This window comes from Passer montanus, unplaced genomic scaffold, assembly GCF_014805655.1.
Source record: "Passer montanus isolate IOZ18808 unplaced genomic scaffold, ASM1480565v1 scaffold1, whole genome shotgun sequence".
NCBI lineage: Eukaryota > Metazoa > Chordata > Aves > Passeriformes > Passeridae > Passer > Passer montanus.
Window position 1 is genome coordinate 13,076,999 of NW_024356504.1, and position 20,920 is coordinate 13,097,918.

The 20,920-nt window shown below is 58.2% G+C and overlaps 1 protein-coding gene across 1 annotated transcript in view; it reads left to right on the top strand.

Annotated features, from left to right (window-relative positions):
* Positions 1-18,252, top strand: part of NHEJ1 (non-homologous end joining factor 1) — a 43,055-nt gene extending 24,803 nt beyond the window's left edge. Inside the window, exons 6-8 of the mRNA XM_039697896.1 lie at positions 17,066-17,183; positions 17,429-17,532; positions 17,810-18,252. Coding sequence (XP_039553830.1) covers positions 17,066-17,183; positions 17,429-17,532; positions 17,810-17,890 — 303 coding nt within the window. The 3' untranslated portion in view covers positions 17,891-18,252. The remainder of the gene's footprint in view (positions 1-17,065; positions 17,184-17,428; positions 17,533-17,809) is intronic.
* The last annotated feature ends 2,668 nt before the right edge of the window (positions 18,253-20,920 follow it).

The following is a 20,920-nucleotide window of genomic DNA, read 5'->3' on the forward strand; positions in this document are numbered from 1 at the left end:
AAACAAGCTGGGATGGGTACTGTGGATGAACCTGTGCTGTGGGTGATGATGCTCTGGCATTCACTCTGACCTGTCTGGACTTTGGCACTTTGATGAGTGCCTGTAGCTACTGCACTCATCTTCATGGGGCTGTAGCACACTGGGCACTAGGACTGGTTTACATGGGAGGGGACAGGGACCCCAGGTGGGAGGGAAGGCAGCAGGGTGTACTTGCAGGGCAGGGGAAGGTATGTGCTCACAGCAGGACTGTCACCTTCCCCCTGCAGTTTTGGCAGAAATGGAAGTCGTATCTGGTATCACAGGGACTTCCACGCTGGGGCAGTCTCTGGCCTGGCTGTGTGCCTCTGTGGGTGGGAGGAGGCAGTGAAGCCCACAGACCCTGTTTCACTTTCCCTCTCCAGCTGCAGTATCCTTCTAGCCCCAGTTCCCCTTTCTGCTGTCCCTAGTGTTCCCTGCCCAGCTCCACGAACATGCCCAAACTCTGTGTAGGGCCAGGGCTTCCATGACAGCTTTTTAGGTATGCAACTACAGCAACCTCTTCTTCTGCTCAGGTCAAGTGCTCATATCTGGGACCATGTCACTCGTGGAGTCTCAGAGCACCCACTGAGGAGGAAGAGGGAAAGGGGCAGGGGTGATGAGGACGCCCCTCCTGCAGTGGGTCTCCAGGCATCTGGCTCCGCTCACTGCTGGCCAGCTCTCTAATAGCTCCCCAGCTTTCCTTTCTAATGAGGCTCTAATTGGAAGCCGGTTGTGCTTCCCTTCCCCTCCTCTCAGAGCTCTCCAGTCCCAGTGCTGCAGGGTGATTAAGCTGAGGTTTTGGGTTTTTTTAATATGGCAGAATTATTTTGGAAGGGCCAGGATCGTTACATGACGGGCTTCTTGAAAAACCCCAGGCTTCGCCTTTCAGACGAGGCCTTTTCAAGTGGTTTTGCACAGTACACGTCTCTGGGCAGCGACCGTCTCGAACAGTTACTGTTAATTATAGATGCCTCTTTCCCGCTCGCCCATTACTCAAAGGATTTTTGTGTGTTTTAACAGTGTTTTACATCAGCCTGAATAAGACTCTATTCAGTATTTCCAAGAGCTGGAACTTGGGCATCCCCTGCTGTATGGTCGTGCTCTCCTCCCTGCATCCCTGGGGCCAGGGACCAGGCAGCCAGCATGGGCACCAGCCTTCCTCCCGCTGCCAGCTAGTGCATGCACTGCTCTGGATGCAGGAGCTGTGCCTGCTGCATGCACGCTCCCTTGGCACCCTTCTCCTGGCTCTGTATGGCCTTGGGTCTGCAGGCTCAGCTCCTTGGGCCATCTCCTGAATCCACCCTCCACCATCCTTACAGGCTGAGCTCACTGCCCAATGGTGCACGCTCAGCCACACCATGTGCTCACATCCATGTCGTCCTCTTTGCCCAAGGATTCAGAGTCAGTGACAGCCTCAGGCACAGTGGTCCCATCCTGGTCTCCTTGGAATGGGCAAGGTTGTCTTCTCCTTGCTGAGTTCCAGGCCAGTGTGTTCCCCTTGCATTCACACAGTAGCTGGGGCTGTTCCCCAAGTCCTCCTTCATTGCCCAACTATTCAACAGCAACTTACTGCACTAATGTCCTGGACAATGCTCTTACCTCCCATGCCATCCCATCTGTACCCTCTGCCTGCAAGAGCCACCATTTATCCCAGCTTGCCTCCCATGTTTTACCTTAGGTGCAGGCTGTGAGAAGAGCTTGCATCTTCTCCCCTGACACCCAAGCTGGTTTAGCCATCCTTGCGGAAACATCCTAAGCATTTTCCCATTCCCACTGCAAACCCCAGATGCTGAGCTGGGCATGCTGGTTCCTTCAGACACTCTGGTGGGTTTGAGAGGGGTGATTTCCCACTGCAGAGTGATGCTGTGCCTTCTCTCCAGCTGCAGGCTACTGGTGTTTCTGCTTCTGAAGCATTTCCAGATGAAGAACCAACCTCTGTGTCTCCCTTGAGAGATGGGAACCCCCCCAAGCTGTGCTGAGCACTCCACAGAGGGGGCACAGACTTGTGGGCAGAGCCACCTGCCCAAATGCTGGACAGCTAGGCTTGGCAGTGGGTGCCCCTGCCACGCTTTGGTCAGTGCAGAGGTCTGGAAGGGTTGGAAGATAAAGAGCAGCACCAGGACTGTTCTGCTGACCAATTTCACAAGGCCAGAGGTGAAAAGAGCTTCCCCTGTGTCCTCTGTGAGCTGCTGGCTGCTCCCCCAAGAAACCATAAGTTGGAGGGAAAAAGTGGAACCTCATGCCCACCATCCATCATCCCAAAGGCGAGAGTGGGGACTGGGGACAGTGAGGGGGCACAGTGGCATTGTTCAGGGAGAGCCCCATTTAGGGAACGGGGGATGCACCTTGTTTGGGCACCTCTGCAGCCCTTACCTCCTCCACCTCAGCATACAGGGCACTGTGGTCAGGCCCATTTATAAAGCTGGTAAATATATTGGCAGAGTTTGTGTCCCCTCCAAAGGTCAATATTTGTGCAGAGTTTAATTTTAACTTAACAAGCAGTTGTTTGCAGAGGCTGCCCTGTTTGTGTGTGTGTGTGTGTGCTTCCCCACGGATCGATGCCCGTGGGGAGCAGTGTGAGTGGCTGGGGTGTGAGCACTGACTCACGGGGTGCACAGGGCGTCGGTGACATTCCCACTCCCGGCGATGCTCCGGATGCAGGGGCAGCACCGTGCGGTCCAGAAGATAAGGTCCAGGGTCTGTGGCCGAGTCTATAAATGCAACCCACAAACCTCTCCGGGAGGTGACAGTGGGCAACATGTGCCCTGTGAGGCTCTGAACAGCAGCCAGTGGGGACAGTGGCTTTCCCAGCCTGTTCTGACCGGTGCCCTGGGCTTGCTGCAGGCAGCCCTGCAGCCGCACAGCCCCCAGCCTTGCCCCTCCTGAACCCATGTGGCTTTTGTGGCTCTCATCCATGTTCTGGCAACGTGGGTCTCCCAGCTGAGCACATCGTTCAGGCCAAGACTCTTCCAGTGTCACTGCCCATGGGGTTTTATACCCCCTGTCCACCCTCCCACCCCACCAGGTAAGGCAGACCCACATCCCACATGCACCTGCAACACCTCCCCGAGGCTGGTGGCTCCTCTTCAGGAAGTCTAGAGCTGAAGTACCCCTGTGCTGGCAGGGAAGAGGGGAGAGGTCCTGGCCTGGTCTGTGCCCAGACACCCAAGGCTTCTGTTTCTGCTACATCCAAAGCTCCTCTAGCTGAAACCCCAGGCTGTGCTTTACCCAGAGGCAGGTACCCTGTCTGGGCTTGGGGACAGGCTGTCACACTCATTCACTCTCATCCCGTGGAATAGAGGCCAGGATCTCTCAGTGCCTGCAGTGCATCCTGGCATCCTGGGGCAGGATAGGCCAACAAGTTGGATCCAATACCTCCCCACAGCCCATCTTGCTCACAGTACGGAATGTGTTGTTTGTGGAAAATGGGAGGATAACAGTGGGAACAGCTCTGGTTTGCAGGAGTTTTTCCAGCAGCCTAGAGGCAGGGAGGGGGGCTGCAGCTGGGGGAGAGACAGAGAGGACAGAGCCCACCATCCCCACAGTGCGGCAGCTGAGGCTCCATGTTTTGCAGCCTGCCTTGTGGGCGCTGAGGTTTGGTTTCCTTCTCTCTGCTCTTTTCCTCTTCCTCGCCAGGCCCCGGGGCTGCTGACTGACCTCAAAGGGAAAAGCGGGCTCCGAGGGACAGCAGCAGGGATGGGCAGGGGTAAACACGGGGCTGGGGCCGGCCAGGCAGTGGGTGATGGAGGTGAAGTCATGCCGTGACGTCAGCCCTGTGGCTTTGGGGACAGCCGTGGTTAGGCTGCTCAAGGAGGGGCGGCTGTTTTTCTGCAGCTCTTCCACTTGCTCCTGGTGCCCGTCTAACTTATAAACTTTAATGGCCAGTTTAAAAGGTTCCTGCCATGGGCACCTTGTTGCCAGATTTAGGTTTTTAATTTGGAAACTTTCCCCTCTGTGGTCAGAGGAGGAAGGACTTGGGTCCGCTCAGAGCCAGTCATCAGGACACGCGGGTGCCAAAGAGACAATCCAAAAGGCCCGTGCTGTCGTCACGGGTGTCGGGACAGGGCTGGCCACGCATGGGGCAGACAGGCTGGAGGAGCCCCCTGGTCCCCTCCCGCTGCCCACATATTGGTGGAATAAATTTAGCTCCTCCTCGGCCGCTGGCTGGGGGAGCACTGTCAGCTGCCACCTGCTCCTGATCAGCACAGTCCTACCCCAGGGGTCACCGCAGCCTGGGCTGTGTGGGCAGCATTCTCGTCCTGGGCAGCAGTCCTCAGGAGACACCGGGGCCCACAGACCTCAGCTCACAGGGCCAAGTGTTGGGCTACAGCCACGTTTGCTTCTGCAGGTGCCAGCAGAGCTGGGGTTAGACACAGAGCTGGGGTTAGACAGAGCTGGGGTTAGACAGAGCTGGGGTTAGACAGAGATGGGGTTAGACACAGAGCTGGGGTTAGACTAGAGCCAGGGTTAGACACAGAGCTGGGGTTAGACACAGAGTTGGGATTAGGTACAGGGATGGGATTGTGCACAGAGTCATGCCTGGATGTACTTCTTGGCTGGAGGACAGGATGGAGGGCCAGCACTACAGGAGACACTGAGAGCATGGCACTGCTGCTCTTCCTCCTCTTCCTCATGTCTCACCTTCCCTGAAGCCCTTTGGCAGCCCCTGCGAGGTGTGGGTTAACAGAATCACATTTCCCTACTGCAAACTCGGCTCTCCTCTGCCTGCAAAGATTCCAGAAACCTTTGCAATGCCCAGGAGTTTTTGGGTGCTGGGACACAGGGTGAGACCTAACCCTTTGCATTAACAAGGAAACCAGCCTATAAGCTTGATGGGAGCCTCCCCACAGTCTTTCCATCCATCCCTGGGGAGAGCAGGGACATCTTAACCCCCCCAGCTGCTGCTACCTGGGGTTACTAACAGTGGGGTTCTGAGGAGTGACCATGGCTTGGCTGGGTCTCTGCTTGTCACCAGACTGGTGTGGTGGGGTTTGTCCATGTGTCTGTGCTGTACAGGATGGTTGTCTGAGAGCACTGGTCCTTCCAGTGCATGCTGTCCGTGTCCATGCTGTGATGGGCTGGACCAGAGCCCACCCTGGACCATCTTAGCTACTAGGAGAGTCCAGGACTTTGCTGGGGGTCTGGGGAGCTGAATGGCAGACAAGATGGCTGGCTTGGCAAAAGTCTACACCCCAGGGGTTGAACTTCCCCAGGGTGGGCACCCCGAGCACTATAAATAGCACATGAAGCCAGAAGAGCAGAGGAGTGGCCCTGGTTTACCAGCACTTTCATACCATGGCTTTCAAGTGGTTCCCCTGCCTCTTCCCCATGAGCCAGTGGCACATCTGGGCTTCCAGTGCTGTGCCACGTGCTCTGCAGCCGCTGGAGCTGGTGCCACGTGCCGGCCCCGGAGCAGCCCTGCCTTTGCCAGCCCTGTAATTGATTCCTGCTCTCCTGCATGGGTGGAGGCTGCAGATGTGTACCCTGGTAGGAGGCAGTGGGCTGTGGGCACCAACTGCAGGAGCCAGCATGGGCAGAGTGAGGAGCAGCCCAGTCCTTGCCTTGGCTCTGATGTCGACTTGAAGAACTGCCTTTTGAGCTTCCAGGTGTTTGAAGAGGTTCTCTGCTAACCTCAGTTCCTGGAGGCAGGTCATTTGTTACCCCACCTTGGGGCTGCTGGAGGAGCTGGGGTGCTATTTGAGATGAGGGCAGCTGATGGCAGTGCAGGGTGGGTCTGTAGAGGTCCCTTGTTATTCCCCCAAGCCTGCAGAAAGACCTGGCCATGGTGATGGCAGGGGTTTAAGTTGAGAAGGGTTTTGTAGCCTGGCACCATATAGGAGACAATATATTTGAGCATGTTGTTGTGAATAAGGTTGAAGATAAATAAATTTTTAGACTGGAGGGTGATGGCGTTCCAGGAGAGAGGGACTGCAAACAGATGAGATTTTACATGAGCACAGGGCAGCTGGAATCAGACATCCTTGCTACTTTGTTTTCCAGTGCTGCTGCTGAATGGAAGAAAACTCCTAGAAAAATAGGGATGAAAATTGTGAGGCTTTTAAAAAACACTGTATTTAGCCAAAGGGCACGGTTTTGCTGTCTGGAGATGGCAAGGGGTGGGTGAACCCTTCTGAGCAAGGCAAGCATGAATGGAGAGAGTGAGGTGATGAGTGGGCAGGGGGCTGGAAAAAGAAGCAGTTGTCAGAGCTGAGGAGGTCTTTGCTCCTCTTTGCCCAAGGGGGAGTGGTGAAGCTCTGAGCATCTCTCCCAAAACAGGCTGGGATCCCCTCCCTTGAAAGTGAGCAACTTGGGCTGCAGTGGCTGAACCTGGCAGGACAGAGATGGAAGAGGCTGCAGCTACAAGGGGAAATCTGCTTTCCAGGTGGAGTGGCACAGCATGGGGCAGGGTTTGGGCCACAGCTCCCAGCTCCCCCAGCCCTCTGTGTCCCCCCAGGTGGCACCACAGGGACCCTGTCCCTCTCTCCAAGGGCTGAAAGGGCGAAGGTGCCCTGACAGAGTGTTTTATTCGCAGCAGGTGCCTGAAATCCAACCGTGGTGGTGCAGTAATCCCTCCCCTCACCTGGAGATGAACCCAGCTTGAGAGACATGGGTGTGCAGGGTCAGGCCGTGCCGGTGTTGGGATTGCCCCTGCCATAACCAGAGCGTGTCCCTGGCAGCCTGACAGGCTGGTCCTGCCGCGGGAGACAGGCGCGTAATGCCTGATTTCACAGCACTGGCATGCTCTGTTTGCTTGTGGCAATGATCTCTCCTGCCCTGTCCAACTCCAGCCCTTGGCCAGACCCCAAGATGCAGCTCTGTCAGCTGGGATTAGGTACAAGGTTTGGGCTAAAACATCTTTGCTTTTGGCTGGAGCAATGACAGAGGGGGGAAAGGTCAGCCTGCCATCTCTGGAGATGGAGCTCCTGCCCTGCCACCAATCCATGTGTGACATTCCCCAGAACTGCCTTCAGCCCTCACAGCCAGCACTGGGGCTTTGCAAGCCCCATGCAAAAGAGGGGGAGGAAGGCAGAGATGTCCCCATCTCTCTGATGCTGAGATGACCATGAGATGAGCATAGGTCCGTGGGCTGTCTGGAACAAACCAAGGGAATACTTGTAAAGGAGAGAGGAACAGGAGAAATGCAGAAAGAGTCTCGTGTTTGCTGTGTGCTCCAAAAGTGCTCCTTGCTGTGTCCAGCCTATCCCAGCAAAGCCTTGTCTGAGAGGAGGAGCTGTGGAGCAGCAGCCCCCTGCCCTCGATGCCTCCAGGAAGAGGACTGGGGTGGTTTGGCAGCAGATAAGCAGCGATGCCCTGTGGGATGGCTGGCAGCAGAGCAGGATCTGTGGCACCCTGGCAAACTCCAGCCTTGGACTTAGAGGAGCACTCTATCTGTGTCTCCCTATTGCACAGTGCTGAGCCCAAGCCGAGGTTTCTTATCACCTGATGGCGAGGCGCACAGCCCTGAGCAGCCCTCCGTGTCCCCGCAATCCTGCCCTCTCTCAACGTGCTGCTTCCTGCTTGTCTTGCTGGACCCCGGCTTTGTTGGCTGGGCTTGCTCAGCTTTGACAAAGTTTATAGTCCTGGAATGCAGAATGGCTGCTGGCCTCCCTCCAGCCTAAACATCCCCACCCCAGAGCGCGACAGGCGCTGATAAGGGGGAGTGCCACGGCGGGCAGGTATCTCGTGCCCAGCCGCGACCTTACGGCCTCGAAGGCTGTCTGTCTTTGTCTCACGCGTGTGCGCTGCACGCGAGCTTCTCCCGTCCCCGAGAAATGTTCTCCACATCCCTGGTTTTCTCTCCAGGCCAAACCCACATGCACGTTGCCCGAAACCGACTCCGAACAGACTCCTTTGATGAGCAGGGCTTAAATATATATTTGGCATTCCAGCGGCAGCGTGCCGAGCGTGGCCAAGGGTGTGAAAGTGTTTGCTTGACAAACTCCGGGGGCTCTCGCCTCTCTGCTGGCTCTGGGGATTTGCAGGAGAGAAATATCAAGGAATTTTTCACCTCTCTGTTTTGTTTTGTGTTTTTATTTTGTTTTCCTTCTGCGAGTGCATTTTTAGCTCTGGTGAAAAGTGCCTGATTGACAGTCATAGAGACTGAGTCCCCTCTCTTTGCTGACACAGGGACAGCAGGAGCAAACATGGGAGAGGAAACAGCCCTGAGAGCCTTGCACCGAATGTGGGGGCTCCCATCTCCTTTCCGCTGTCCCTGTCCCCTCCATGAGTCCAGTGCTGTCAGAGACCCACTTGGGTACCAGCAGGATGGAGATGCCCCACATCCTAGAAGTCCCAGGCTGTGATTTCAGAGCTGGCTCTTTTGCAAAGGCCCTCTCTCTGCTGAGGGCAGTGGGTTCCAGTCAGCACTCAGCTGGCCTCAGAGAGCCCCAGCACCACATTGTGGAGACACTCATGCTCGTTGCTCCACTGAGGATTTCCCAGCCAGTGTCCCCCCATGCTGTGGCACCAGCCTGGGGTCCATGCTGCTCTCCAGGCACCTTTGGGGTTGCAGAGGTCTTGTCACCTTGTGCCTGTGGGTGGGGAGATGGAGCAAGTGCAGCAGAAGAGTGTCTCCATGGGCAAGTTGCAGATGGACAGGCTGTTTGCTTGCAGCCTCCTAAAATGATACATAAGAGATGCTGGGAGCACAAAGTCAAAACCCTGAGCTTCACTTGCCACTCAGCTCCTTCTGGGCTGCAGCCTGTGATGGGGCAGGAAAGGCAGCTCCATCACCAATTTCCATGTGACACAGGATCCATGGAGGGGCTGGGATGTGCAGAGCAGACCAGTGTGCAGAGCTGGAACTCTGGGTTTGGATGTGAGCCCAGACATGTATCCTGCAAGGGGAGGAGGAGGAGGAGAAAGGCAAATCTTCCTCATCGGTCCAGCCACTGCATCCCGCACCTATGGAGAATGGGGAGGGGAGCCCTGCACAGTGGATTTGGTTTCAGGGCCCATGTCTGCAATGCCTACAGAGTAGACTGAGAACCTGGCTGACTACTGGGGAGGGGGCTGAGGGGGCTGCATCTGTGTGTTCCCAGCTGTCCCCAGTGTAATCCTTTATGAAAGAGAACCCTCTGCCCTGCTGCATCCCTATTGTCAGATCACAGTGCTGCCTGACCCTAAATCACCTGCCACTCCCAGCCTGATGAATCACCATGGAAAAAGGGGTGCTGCCCCCAGACCAGCAGAGGGAAAGGGTCTGGGGTCTGTGGGGCAGAGGGCCAGGCTCTGGAGGCTGCAGAGCAGGGTTAGGATGTTGGTAGTCTGTGGGGAGAGGCTCAGTGCCCAGGGACTGCAGGGCAGAGTTTGGTACCATTTAGCAGAGGGATTGGGCTGCTGTGAATTACAGCTGCTGAGAAGGGGATATGGAGGGATTGTGGAGCAGGGTTTGGGATCCTGGGGGGCCATGAGTTTAGGGGCAAACCATGTCCCTGGGGCAAGGGCAGGCTTGGCTTGTGCTCCTCGAGGTTTCCTTCCTGGCCCACTGAAGAATCGCTGGCTTGTCTGAAGGATCATTGACCTGTGGATTTCCTGGGCAGCAAGTCCCTTTCATGTGGCCGCTTGCAAACTCTCATGACATCACCACGGGCTGCTCCTCCTGGAGACAAACCCAGTGCTTTTTAGGGTTTTGCCTTCCCCCTGCCCCAGCCTGTGTGTTTTGGCCGGGGGGACCCGGCGAATCACGTCCAAGAGCAGCCGCTCTGGCAGGGAGATGGTGCTCAGGGCTGGGGGGCAGGGAGAGGGCAGTGTGTCCCCCCCGTGCTGAATAAACATGGGCTGGCCAGGGATGGAGGGGGCTTTTCCAGCCTGGACCACACCCCGGGGGGCTATTTTTTGCCATGAATGAAAGGGCTGTGTGCTCACAGGGCAGGCTGGCCTCCCGCCGCCGCTGCTGTGCATGGAGAGCTCTCCTGACACTCAATCCTGGTGCCTGGCTGGGGACCAACATCTGCACTGAGCACAGCTGGGCACTGCCCGTGGGACACCTGGGCACCTGGAACAGCTGGGCACTGCCTGGGGGGACACCTGGGCACCTGGCACAGCTGGGCACTGCCCGTGGGACATCTGGGCACCTGGTACTGCCTGGGCACAGCCTGGGGTGACACCAGCAGGCTGCCATGCCTGGGAAGCACGGTGTGTCACAGAGCAGAGGGAAGTGGTGGTGACTCAGTGGCTGTGCCAGCAGCAGTGCCAGGGCTGCTGGGACACGTTGGACCCAGCCCTGCTGGGGCCATGTGCCTGGGGACCTGCCCGAGGCAGCTGAGCAGCAAGCCCTGCTGCCCCCCTGCCCCACGCAGAAATGCTTCCTGCTGCAGTTTCGGGTGACAATGGGGCAGCATCCCCAGGGGCTGCCCCTGTGGCTGCACCTGTGCTTGGGAGGAACTGCAAAGCCACAAGGGTGGAGCAGCTGTCTCCTGCTCAACCTTGGTCCTAAACACACCCAGATTCTCCCTAAAAGCCCCTAATCCCACCTGGCTCAGCACCAGCTTCCTCTCTGGGCCCTGTTAGCTCAGCTAATCCCTTGTGTGCCAGGTTTAGGGGTGTACTGGGTGCAGTATTTCCATGGTTGCTCCCCTGTCACCCCCAGATTTTGTTTCTCAAGGAGTATGAGGGCTGCTTTGCCAGTTCCCGGCTCTGACCCACACTCCTGCTGCCTCTGCCAGCCTCAGTGCCCCACAGGTCCCAGGGGACCCATGAGTGCTCGTGCCCATGAATGAGTGGCCTGTCCTGGCTGGGTGGAGCCGAGGTGCTGGATCCCACCCATCGCTGTTCCTTATCACCACACAGCATCCTTGTGATTCACCAGGTGTGGCTCCCTTTCCATCATCCCACTTTGCAGGAAGTTTCCTGGCCAGCCCCCCATGTGCAATAATAACAAGCTGGGATGAGCTGGCTGGCCTTCCTGAGCAACCCTACAATAACAGAGCAGGGCAGTGTGTCCAGCTTTCCTGAGCAGACAATAATAAACCCGCATGAGCTGGCACACTTTGCGGAGGAACCCTACAATAATAAGCCTGGATGATGTATCCATATTCACCGAGTCAGCCTAAAATAACAAGGCAGTGTGAGCCACCCAACTTCCTCGCAGATAAGTGGGGTCCCTGGGCTGTCACTCTGGGAGAGGAGGCATACTGGCCACCAGGTCTCCATGGCTTCTGCCCTTGACCCTGGAGAAGGCAGCCTGTGTCAGTGATGGGTCAGGCTGGTGGAGGTCAAGGCCACAGGTACTATCAGCCTGTGACTCTGCCTTCCTGGAGGCAAATCCTCACTTAGTCCTGGCATGCTGGGACCTGCTACACTTCAGGGCATTCTCCTTGTCCATCTCCCTTGCCAAACTGTCACCCAGTCCCAGCTTCCCCAAAGGCTCTCCTGCTGTTGCCTCATGGGCTGCTGGACAGGGGGACAAATGCCCATGGTCAGGCTAGAGCTGGGAGTGCCACCAGCAGCTGCCACCAGACCCTGCTCAGCAAGGCCCAGCATCTTCCAGCATTGCCCGGGTGGGGAGGCAGTGCTAGGCAATGCTAGGGCTGGGCACAGCTCTTTTCCAGGGAGTTTGTTGGCACTTGGGCAGGGGGAGGGCTTGGATGCCCACGGGTTTGCTTGGCAGCGTGGCAGGAGAGCCTCTTTCCAAATGGGCTGGGGTAGAGACTGCCCACTGGGGCTGGAACCACTCACCTCCACCAGGGTCTCTGCCAAGCCCCAGGCTGCTCCTGGTGGGCTGCTGCTCACACGGCTGGGGAGGAGATGCTGCAGCCTCCTGCCCAACCTCTGCTCTGGCGCTGACCCTGCTCTCCCTGGGATTTATCCCTGCTGGGCTGCAGCGGTGGGTGGGCAGGGCAGACCCAGGAGCATCCCTCCATGGGGGAGCAGCATCCGCCCCGGCACAATGCGGAGCCCCCGCTCAGCGCCGCCACGCCCTCTGCTCAGTGTCTGCGAGAAAGGCTGTAACCCAAGCCACAAAAACAGCACCGGGGGAGAAGAAAAGGGTATTGAGCGGCGGGGCTGCTGCGGTCGCCGGCCAGCATAGACTGCTGGTTGTTAGGCGAGTGCCTCGCTTGCAAAGGCTGCCTTGATGAAGTGTGAGACAGCACTTACGGAGGGACGCGGGCAGGCATTCTCGCTCCATCTTCCGCTCACAGTGCCGCTCTTTATGCGCCTGACATTTGCTCGCTGGAAAGGCCCCTGAAGTCAGGGGGAAAGGAAAACATTGCAGGCAGCAGGGCCAGAACGGTGCTGGGAGGAGTGCTGTGCCGTGCCGGGCTGGACTGGGCTGGGCCGGGCTGGGATGCTCCGCTCTTCCCCGGGCTGACCCCTTCACCTCTGAGCAGCTCTCCGGCTGCCTTCCCCTGCCGGCACCGCCGCTTCCTGCCAGGTGTGCTCAGCCTGGCTGCCTGCCTGCCTGTGGAGCCCTGGCCATCCTGCCCGTGCCGCTCCAAGGGCGGGCTGGCAGCACCGCCGCTCTCCTGGCTGCTGCTGCTGCTGCTGCTGGTCCCCTGGGAGGGTATGACAGGGGGATGGAGACAACGGCAGTGCGAGCTCAGAGCTGGTCCTTTAGCCACCTGTGTCTGATGTCTCAGCGACTGCTGCAGGCTTGGGGGGTTGTAAATATATCTGAGGGCTGGAGGAGCTGGGAAAGGGCATCACTGGTCAGCGTAGGGCAGCTCAGGGTGCCTGGAGGTGGCTCTGTCCCCAGGGAGAGGGTCATTGCCCCATAAGGAAGCTGGGGCAGGAGACTGGGCTGATGTGGCCTGCTTCATCCCAGGGAATAAGCACCCCCTTTCCCTGCCCTTGATACCAGCTGGAAGGGGACAGTTCAACCCTTATTATCTATTTTCTTGCAGACAGATCCTCTGCTGCTGGCAGAGGATGGGTGAGCATCTCTCTGGATTCCAGAGGGGGCTCTCCCTAGCCTGGCTGACATTGGCATAACCATGGGCAGAGATGCCCAGCACAGATCCAGCAAGCCATTCCAGCCCCATGAGCATGCACAAGGCTTGTGGCAGGGTAGAGTGCCAAGGGCAGCCTGTGAGTGCACCAGCCACGGAGCCCTTCCTCTGCCCACCATCGACTGCCACAGCAGCACCAGACTTCATCCATGCCAGTGTGGCAGCAGCCGTGCCCAGTGCCACAGAGCCAGTCTGCCATTCCTGGTCTGTCACTCCACCACGCTGCTTCCATGGAGCCCACTGGTGGGGGCAGCCTGGGGAAGCCATCCTCCCCCTTGGCACACACCCCTTGGCTCCAGCCCCGGCAGGAATTATTAAGTGTGCCCCTGTGGAGCATGTGCTGAGGCTGGCCACGGGAATGTGGGCAGATCTGACATACAAGCCACAGCAGCCAGGCTATAATTTCCAAACAGGCCCCATTCGCTCTGTTTTCCAGTTAAAAATATATTAAAAAATAGGAATGTGGGATTTGTAGTGAAGAATGTTGGTAACCGCTTCGAATGTCTGGTGTGATAATGAAAGGGTCAGTCCCCAGCTTTGAGCATGACTGATTTAGACTCTGGTGCTTGGCAGGGGTGCAGGGGCCCAGCATGATCCAAACCCCTCCTGGGCCTGCAAACCCTTCCTGGGCCAGGGAAAGGTGCTGCTTCTGTGCTGGTGGCATGGTGCTGTGCTGGGTGATGTGTCCCTTCTGCTCATACTGTCAAGACCATCCAAATTGCTGTCCCTTTTGGCCCCTCAAGACGGGAGTCTAGGCAGGGGGTGGGGAAATGCAGAATGCCTTGGAGATAGATTTTGTACCCTGCTGCATCTCTGCCCTGGGGTGCAGCCCATAGCAGAGCCCTCTGGGTCGGGGGTCTGGGCTGCAGCCCAGCTCCCCCTGAGCTGCCCTGCACACCGTGGGCTGCCAGTGAGCACCACTTGCTGTCAGTGTGAGGCCAGGCACCTGCCCCCCTTTGTGGGCACTCCTCTCCCCCCTTCCCGCCCCAAGTGGCAGTTCAGGGTGTGCTGTGGAGTCTCCCGTGCCGCTACCGCAGCCTTGAGTCCCTCCTGATACTGGGGCATCCCACTTGGCCTTGTGGCCAGGTAGTCATAACAGGGCAGACAAGCCCTGCCAGCTGCCGAGGCATCGCTCCTGCTGCCTGGGGGCCGTGGGGAGCAGCCCAGCCAGCACTCCCCCGGCTCCGGCTCTGTGCCCGTGTGCTCCCCTGCCTCAGACACCGTGTTTATCCTCCACATGGGTAATCTGGGAAAAACAAGGCACCAGAGGCCAGGGCTGATGCTGCAGCGGGGACAAGCTGTCTGCAGCAGGGTTCAGCTTCGGAATGGAGCAATGGAGCAAGGAGGAAGGGGAAAATCAGCAGTAGCCGGGGCCTGTCCCCCATCCAGCCCTTTAGGGGACACTTCGTTGTCCCTCTCAGCTTTCGGGGCCATCAGGTGGCCGGTGGCTGGCACAGCATGTTCTGCTCCCTGCTGAGTCATAGCTCTGCAGGGAAACGCTTCCAGCTCTGGTTATAACCCATTTCCCTCCGGGGCTGTGAAGTGCAGCCTCCCAGTCCCGCCGCGGGCCAGCTCCGGCCACCCCATGGCCCCGAGCCCGCGGGCTCCAGCCACCGGGAAGGGCAGCGGCAGGAAGTGGCTGCTGACTCCCAAATTCCACCCTGGGCTTGCTGGAGCTGAGCCCTTCCCGCAGGCGTGGGCAGCAGGTGCCCTGCACCTGCAGACCCCTGTGCCACCCCGGATGCCCAATCCCCCTGGTGGGGCTGGGCACTCTGCTTCCAGTGCCTCCCCAAGGTGCCACATCAGTGGGGGAGTGCGTGCTGTTCTTGGGGACACTGAGTGGCTGCAAGGATGATCTGCCCCATCCCCAGGGGCAACATGGGGACGCTGTGCTGGCTCTGGGCAGCTGGGGCTGGGCACGGAGCGAGCAGCTGCCCTGCCCAGATCCTTGCTTGAATGCTGTGAAGTGGAGCAGCCTGAGCAGCCCTGGGGCTTGGGGCACATCCCAGGTGCCTTTCTGAATGGGTTGGAGCAGAGGGGATTGGGCAGCACCCTGCACTGGATGCATGGCCTGCCCCATTGCCCTGGCATTCCCCAGACCCGTTGGTGGCAGGGAGAGGGGATGAGCACCCAGAGCAGTGGCACCCAGAGCTGGCTGGCTCTGCAGGGGACTCTCCTGCCCTCCTGGGGCACTGACCCACGCAGTGCTATCTAGTACACTTTGCTCACTTCACTGCCATTCCTGACTTTCCTGGGAGCTGCTGTTTGTTTTTCTCTGAATTATGACTCCAGCTTGTGCCTTTGATCTGGGCTGTGCTGGCCACCCGTGACCAGGCCCTCTTCTGCCTTTGAAGTGCAGTCACCTTCCCAGCCCTGGATGCTGCTTTTGCAGCCTTGGATGCAGCCCTGGCTCTGGGGTGAGACACGCAGGGCAAGAGCATCCTTGGGGTGCCTGAGGTGCTCAGCATCCCTCTTCCTCTCTGGGACCTTGTGATGAGCCAGCACAGCTAACAGCTCGGAGGCTGGGCAGTGAGGCATTGAGAGCTGTGCTTGCCCAGTCCCAGGGATGCTGGTGGGACGCTGGTGGGATGCTGGTGGGATGCTGACAGGATGCTGGTGGGATGCTGACAGGGTGCTGGCAGCAGAGCATCGCTCCCTCCGGTGGCAGTGGGCAGGGACAGAGGAGGTGACCTGTGCAGCAGCTGGTCAAAAAGCAGATGCCAGTGCCATGCATTTCGCACTGCCAAAGGGCCTTTCATGGCTGTGACTGCAGCAGAAGAGACCTCCATGGAAAGTGTCTGTCTGGGCACCAGCCAACCCATCCTGGCATCAGGCCTATCCTGCCACCCTGTCTGGCAGGGAGCAGTGAGGAGGGCTCAGCCTACCTATTCGGCCCCTGGGAAGCTGGGGTCAGGCTTTGGACTCTGGCCTTGAGTGGGTCTGAGCGTCCCCATCCCCTCCCCACTTTCCTGGCCCAGAGAGGATCCTACCTTATCTGTTACACTTTGTTCTCCTGCTGTCTGGGTGTGGAGCAGGGCAGAGATTAGTGTGTTCAGACCTTTGACACACACACACACACAGAGCCACAAAATCAGCCATGCGTGCACCCACGGCCATGCTCATGTGCCCAGTGCTGCACACACAGTCCCAATGCACGTCATCATGGCACACTCACCTGCACTTGTAGGCCCACGCTGTGCCCCAGACACCCCCCGCAGCCCCCCCTCCAGGGCACATACCCATTTCCCTTTCCCTGTGCGTGTTTGTTTGAGCACTGTGAGCTATGCTATGTTCCCAGTGGAGTGTGGCACTTCCCCAGCCTGCCAAGATCTCTCATGTGCATCAGCATGGCCCAGCAGGAAAGGTGCCATCCCACTGGCAAGGGGTGCAGGCAGGAGGAGGGGGGCATCCCGTGCCAAGTCTGGAGGGAATAAAAGTGTGTGCAGGGAGGCAGGAGCTGTTCTGGCAGACTGGAAGCAAACCTGGGCATCCCTGGTCTCACCGTCACATCATTTTCACTGTCTGTGGGGCCACCAGAGATGCCTTGTGCTGGAGGGTGTGCTGGCAGGCAGGGACTACCTGTTCCCACCTCTTATTAGGTCATGTCCCTGCCCAAGGCTCACTGTCCATATTCACAAGCTGCAGCCCGTGCTGCTCCAGGCAGGGGAGCCACAGCCCTTCCAGAGCGATGTTATCTCCAGCATTTCATTCTCCAGTGATGTTATCTCCAGCATTTCATTCTCCAGTGATGTTATCTCCAGCATTTCATGAATGACCCAAAAGCCTCTGCAGTCTGCCTCTCAATGGGAAGGCAACCCACTGTCCAGAGCAAGTGTGCATGTGTGTGTGTGTCTGTATGTCTGTCTGTGTGTCTGTACGTCTGTCTGTGTGTGTGCACAGCTGGGAGCAGCCACATCCCACCCAGTGCCAGAGCTGCCTGTTCCCACAAACTCTGCTGCTCTCCTGGGGTGAAACCGATGTAGCCTGAGAGGCAGAGGGGGGCACAGCCCCTTCTCTGCCCCACAGCAGCACTGTGGCAGGGTGAGCTGGCAGGTGATTTCCTGGCAGGGTGATGGTGCCTCTGCTTCCTCCCACAGAGCCTGCCCCGGATCTGCAGCGCGGGAGAAGGGCAGGCGTTTGCCTCTGCTCTGCAGCAGCTCTACACTGCAGTGACACAGCAGGAGGCCAAGCAGGCTCGGAAGCGGCATTGCTCTGGTGAGGAGCTCCTTGGCTGTGCCATGGGGAGCGTGTGATGCAGCCATCCCCTCGACTGCTGAGTCCCATGTCCTGGGGTAAGGGAAGTCTGGCCCCAGGTGCAGCTCACCCCATGCAACAGTCTCCCCCTTTGCTCTCCCACCATGGGCTAGGCTCCCAGTCCAAGCACAGTTCCTGGAGTGGGTTTGGGTAATGCCCCATGCTCCCTCATCTCAATCCCAAATTGCATCTTTTTCTGGTACCAGAGGATGACGTGGACACAGCACCCACTGCAGAAACCACAAAGCAGCCCCATTCACCTGCTGCATCCCAGGAGGATGAAACGACATCTTCCAGCGAGAGAACCTCGGTGAGTGCAGCTCTAGAAAGCCTCTCCAAAGGCAGGATGGGGCCACATCTCCTTTCCCTCCTCTCATCCAAGCACTGTGCCCATCCAGGATGGGCTAGGAGCCTCAGCTTGGTTCCTAGCCCATTCTACCCCATGCATCCTGAGTGTGTGATTACACATGTGTATATATTTTGCACTCCCACAGCACAGGTGACAGGAATGTCCCAGCTTGCACACGTGCACACATCCTGCATGACTCCCCAAGGTGGAACTGACATTGCCTCCTCTTTGTTTCCAGCCAGCCTCCTCCCCAGCTCAGAAGCCCCGGCTGCCTGCAGCCAAGGCCAAGCCAAAGAAGGCAAAAGGGCTCTTCAGCTGAAAGATTGCTGCCAACCCTGCTGAGGTCTCTGCTTCCCCCAGCATCCAAGAGAGGCAGTGCAGAGAACCCATGCATCAGCTGCTCTTCTCTGCATCTCCTCATGGACCCTGCCCAGGACACGGTCCCCTCCCAAGATGTCTCCAGTTGGGGAGATGGAGCTCCTTTCTTCAACAGTGTTTCAGGAAACAGCTCTTCTAACTCTTCCCTCGTGCAGAGTTTGCCCAGGCTTCCTCTCATGGCAGAGCCAGTGCTGGACCTGGGAGAAGTGGGAGGGGTGCTGCCAGTGGCTGTGGGACAGCTGGGGCTCTGGCAGAGCTGTGGGGTTTGGCTGCTTTTGAGTGGGTTTTCAATAAAGGGCTGTGTCTGGGTGAGATTCCCTCTCCTGCTCTGTCCCACCAGGCCTGTAGTGTTGAGGAAGGGATGTAACCTTTGGTGCTGCTGGGTCCCCCTCAGGCCAGTCCTGATGTCCCAGGGGCTTACAGTGACTCTGGACAGTGAGGTGACAGCAGCTCATTGCTGTGGCACTGCACACAGCCCCCAGCCGTGCTGTGCCTCACCCTGAGCAGCAGTACGTGTTGTGGGCTGTGCACCAGAGGATGCCCAGATCACGGGGACACAGCTGGGGGGCTGGAGCCTGTCTTGTCCCATACCAGGACACACACCCTGTGTGCTGGTGCCTGCAGAAGCAGGCTGGCAAAGGCCCTGGATAGGCTGAGGGACACCCTACATCTGCAGGCACCTCCACCATAGTTACTAGGCAGGTGATACGGGGTTGACCCATGCTTTGGCCTCCAAGGAGCAGGAGACAACCAAAACATTAACAAACTGAATGCTGCCAGGCCTGGGAGCAGCCCTGGAGCAGGCTACAGATGCTCCCTGGACACAAAACACCACTTCCATCCCTTCACACTCCATCCACCCATCCATCCATCCATCCATCCATCCATCCATCCATCCATCCATCTTTCCACTCCTGCTCTCCTCTTCCAGCCCTTGTGTCCACATGCTTCCTTCAGGCCTGGGACTTCATTCCCGTGCCCCAGCCAGGTCCCAAAACAGCAGGCAGAGAGCAGGCAGCAGGCAGGCTGCAGCCCGTGGTGCTGCCCTCCTGGGACAGGGACCCATGCCCCCAGCTGCCCTGGTCCCTGGGGCTGGGCCAGCTGCAGTCATGCTGCCTGTTCTCCTGGGCAGCAGGGGGAAACAAAAACATCCGGAGCAGTGCCTGTGTCTGTGGAAGGGGAATGAAAGGGCCTTTGCTGGGCCACAGCCGACCGGTCCCAGGGTGAGTGCCACCAGTTGCTTTTTATATTTCCTTTCTGAGGGAGCAGCGTGCAGGGCAGGGTGGGTGGTGGGGAGGGAAAGCCATGGGATGGGGAGCTTGTGCCGACTGCTGTAGCTTATGAATCCTGCATTTTCCCATCTGCAAACATCTTGTCTTGGCAGCTTTGAGTCTGCCTGCTGGGAGCTTGCCCCCAGGGAGGGTCCTGCTGCTAGCTGAAGGTAGGACCAGGGCAGCAGGAGCTTAGCAGCTTAACAGTTTCCTGTATCTTCTGTCACCAGGCTGTCCCTGGTGCAGCCCCTGCTCCATCCATATGGACTCCATCTCTGTCACAGGAGCTGCTCTGTTGTGAGCCTCGTCCCTCAGCTCTGTGCTGGCTCTGGGGTTTGTGCTGTTCCCCCATGCCTGCCAGCACGTTCAGCAGGAGTGCTTATCACCCCAGTGAGGGCATCTGGCTTGTCTATCCCTTGGGGTCTGAGGAGACATCACAGGGAGAGGCAGGGCTGAACAATCCCAGCCTGGCTGTGCCAGTGGCTGGTGGACTCTGTAGGGGAGAAGTGGGTGGTGCAAACCAGCACCTGCATCCCTGGGTCATTCCTGTGAATTATCGTGTCTCTGCTTCTGCCTGGGGTACTCAGATCAGGGGAGCCAGTCCCAGGATGCTGCAGAGATGTTGCTCATGAGCCCTGCCCCGCTGCAAATTCTCTGTGGCGTGTCCAGCAGCCCTGAAGACCTGCTGCAGGGACAGATCTTGTTCCATTCACCTCTCTCCCAAGGCAAGAGGAGGTGGGGATGCGGGAGCATGGATGGGGGGTAAATAAGAGCAGGAGAGTGAAGACAGTGGGAAAAAGAGCTTTGCCAATGTCCCCCAGGGATCCGCAGGGACCCTGGCCCTCAGGACTCCGGCATGGGGCCACTGGTTCCTCCCTGGCCCAGGCTGCTGGCAGCGCCTGGGAATGTCACTACACATTGTCCCATGCTGTCCTGCTGGGGTCTCCTTCAGTGTCCCCACCCCCTCCTCCCTGGAGCCAGCTGGATTTGAGCTCCCGACACACATTAAAGGCCACAAGTTCGGCCTCGGCCTCCATAAATTTGATTCCATAAATATTAGTTTTCGCAGGGTTTAATGAAGCCGTTATGCTGGGCACGGCCCAGCACCCCGACCCGTGCCCTTAATAAGGGCTCTGTGGCCTCGATTAAAGGGACCTTTCAATCGCTGTCAAGTATTTTTAGAAAAGGAAAAGAAAAAAAAAAAAAAGAGAGAGAGAGAGAGAGGGAGAGAGAGAGAGAGAGAAGAAGACGACCAAGGCAGCGAATAGGGAGAGGAAAATCCCAAACCCGTGCCGTGCAAAAATAGAGAAATAGCACCACCTAGACTGCCTGGCTCGGCTCCGCCGCCCGCTCAGCCTGCGCAGCGCCCAGCTCCGGGCAGCCCTGGGAGCCCAGCACGGCTGTGCGGGATGCTGCCCTGCTGCTCGGGGCAGGGACAGCGGGATGCGCTGCTGGGCACAGCCGAAGGGCAGAGGAAAGAGGCACTGGGGCCCTATGGGAATGCAGGTGGGAGCAGTGCGTCCTGGCGTCCAGGCCAGAAGTGCCTGAGAGTGGCCGAGTGTTGGGGGAAATGCCACGTGAACAGCCACTGCACCTCTCCCACTGTAGCAGCAAGGGTCCCTTCCATCAGTTGCCCAAGCAGGAGTCCCCCTCCCCAGGCAAATTTTCCCCCTTAAACACTGGTTATCCCAGCCCTGTCT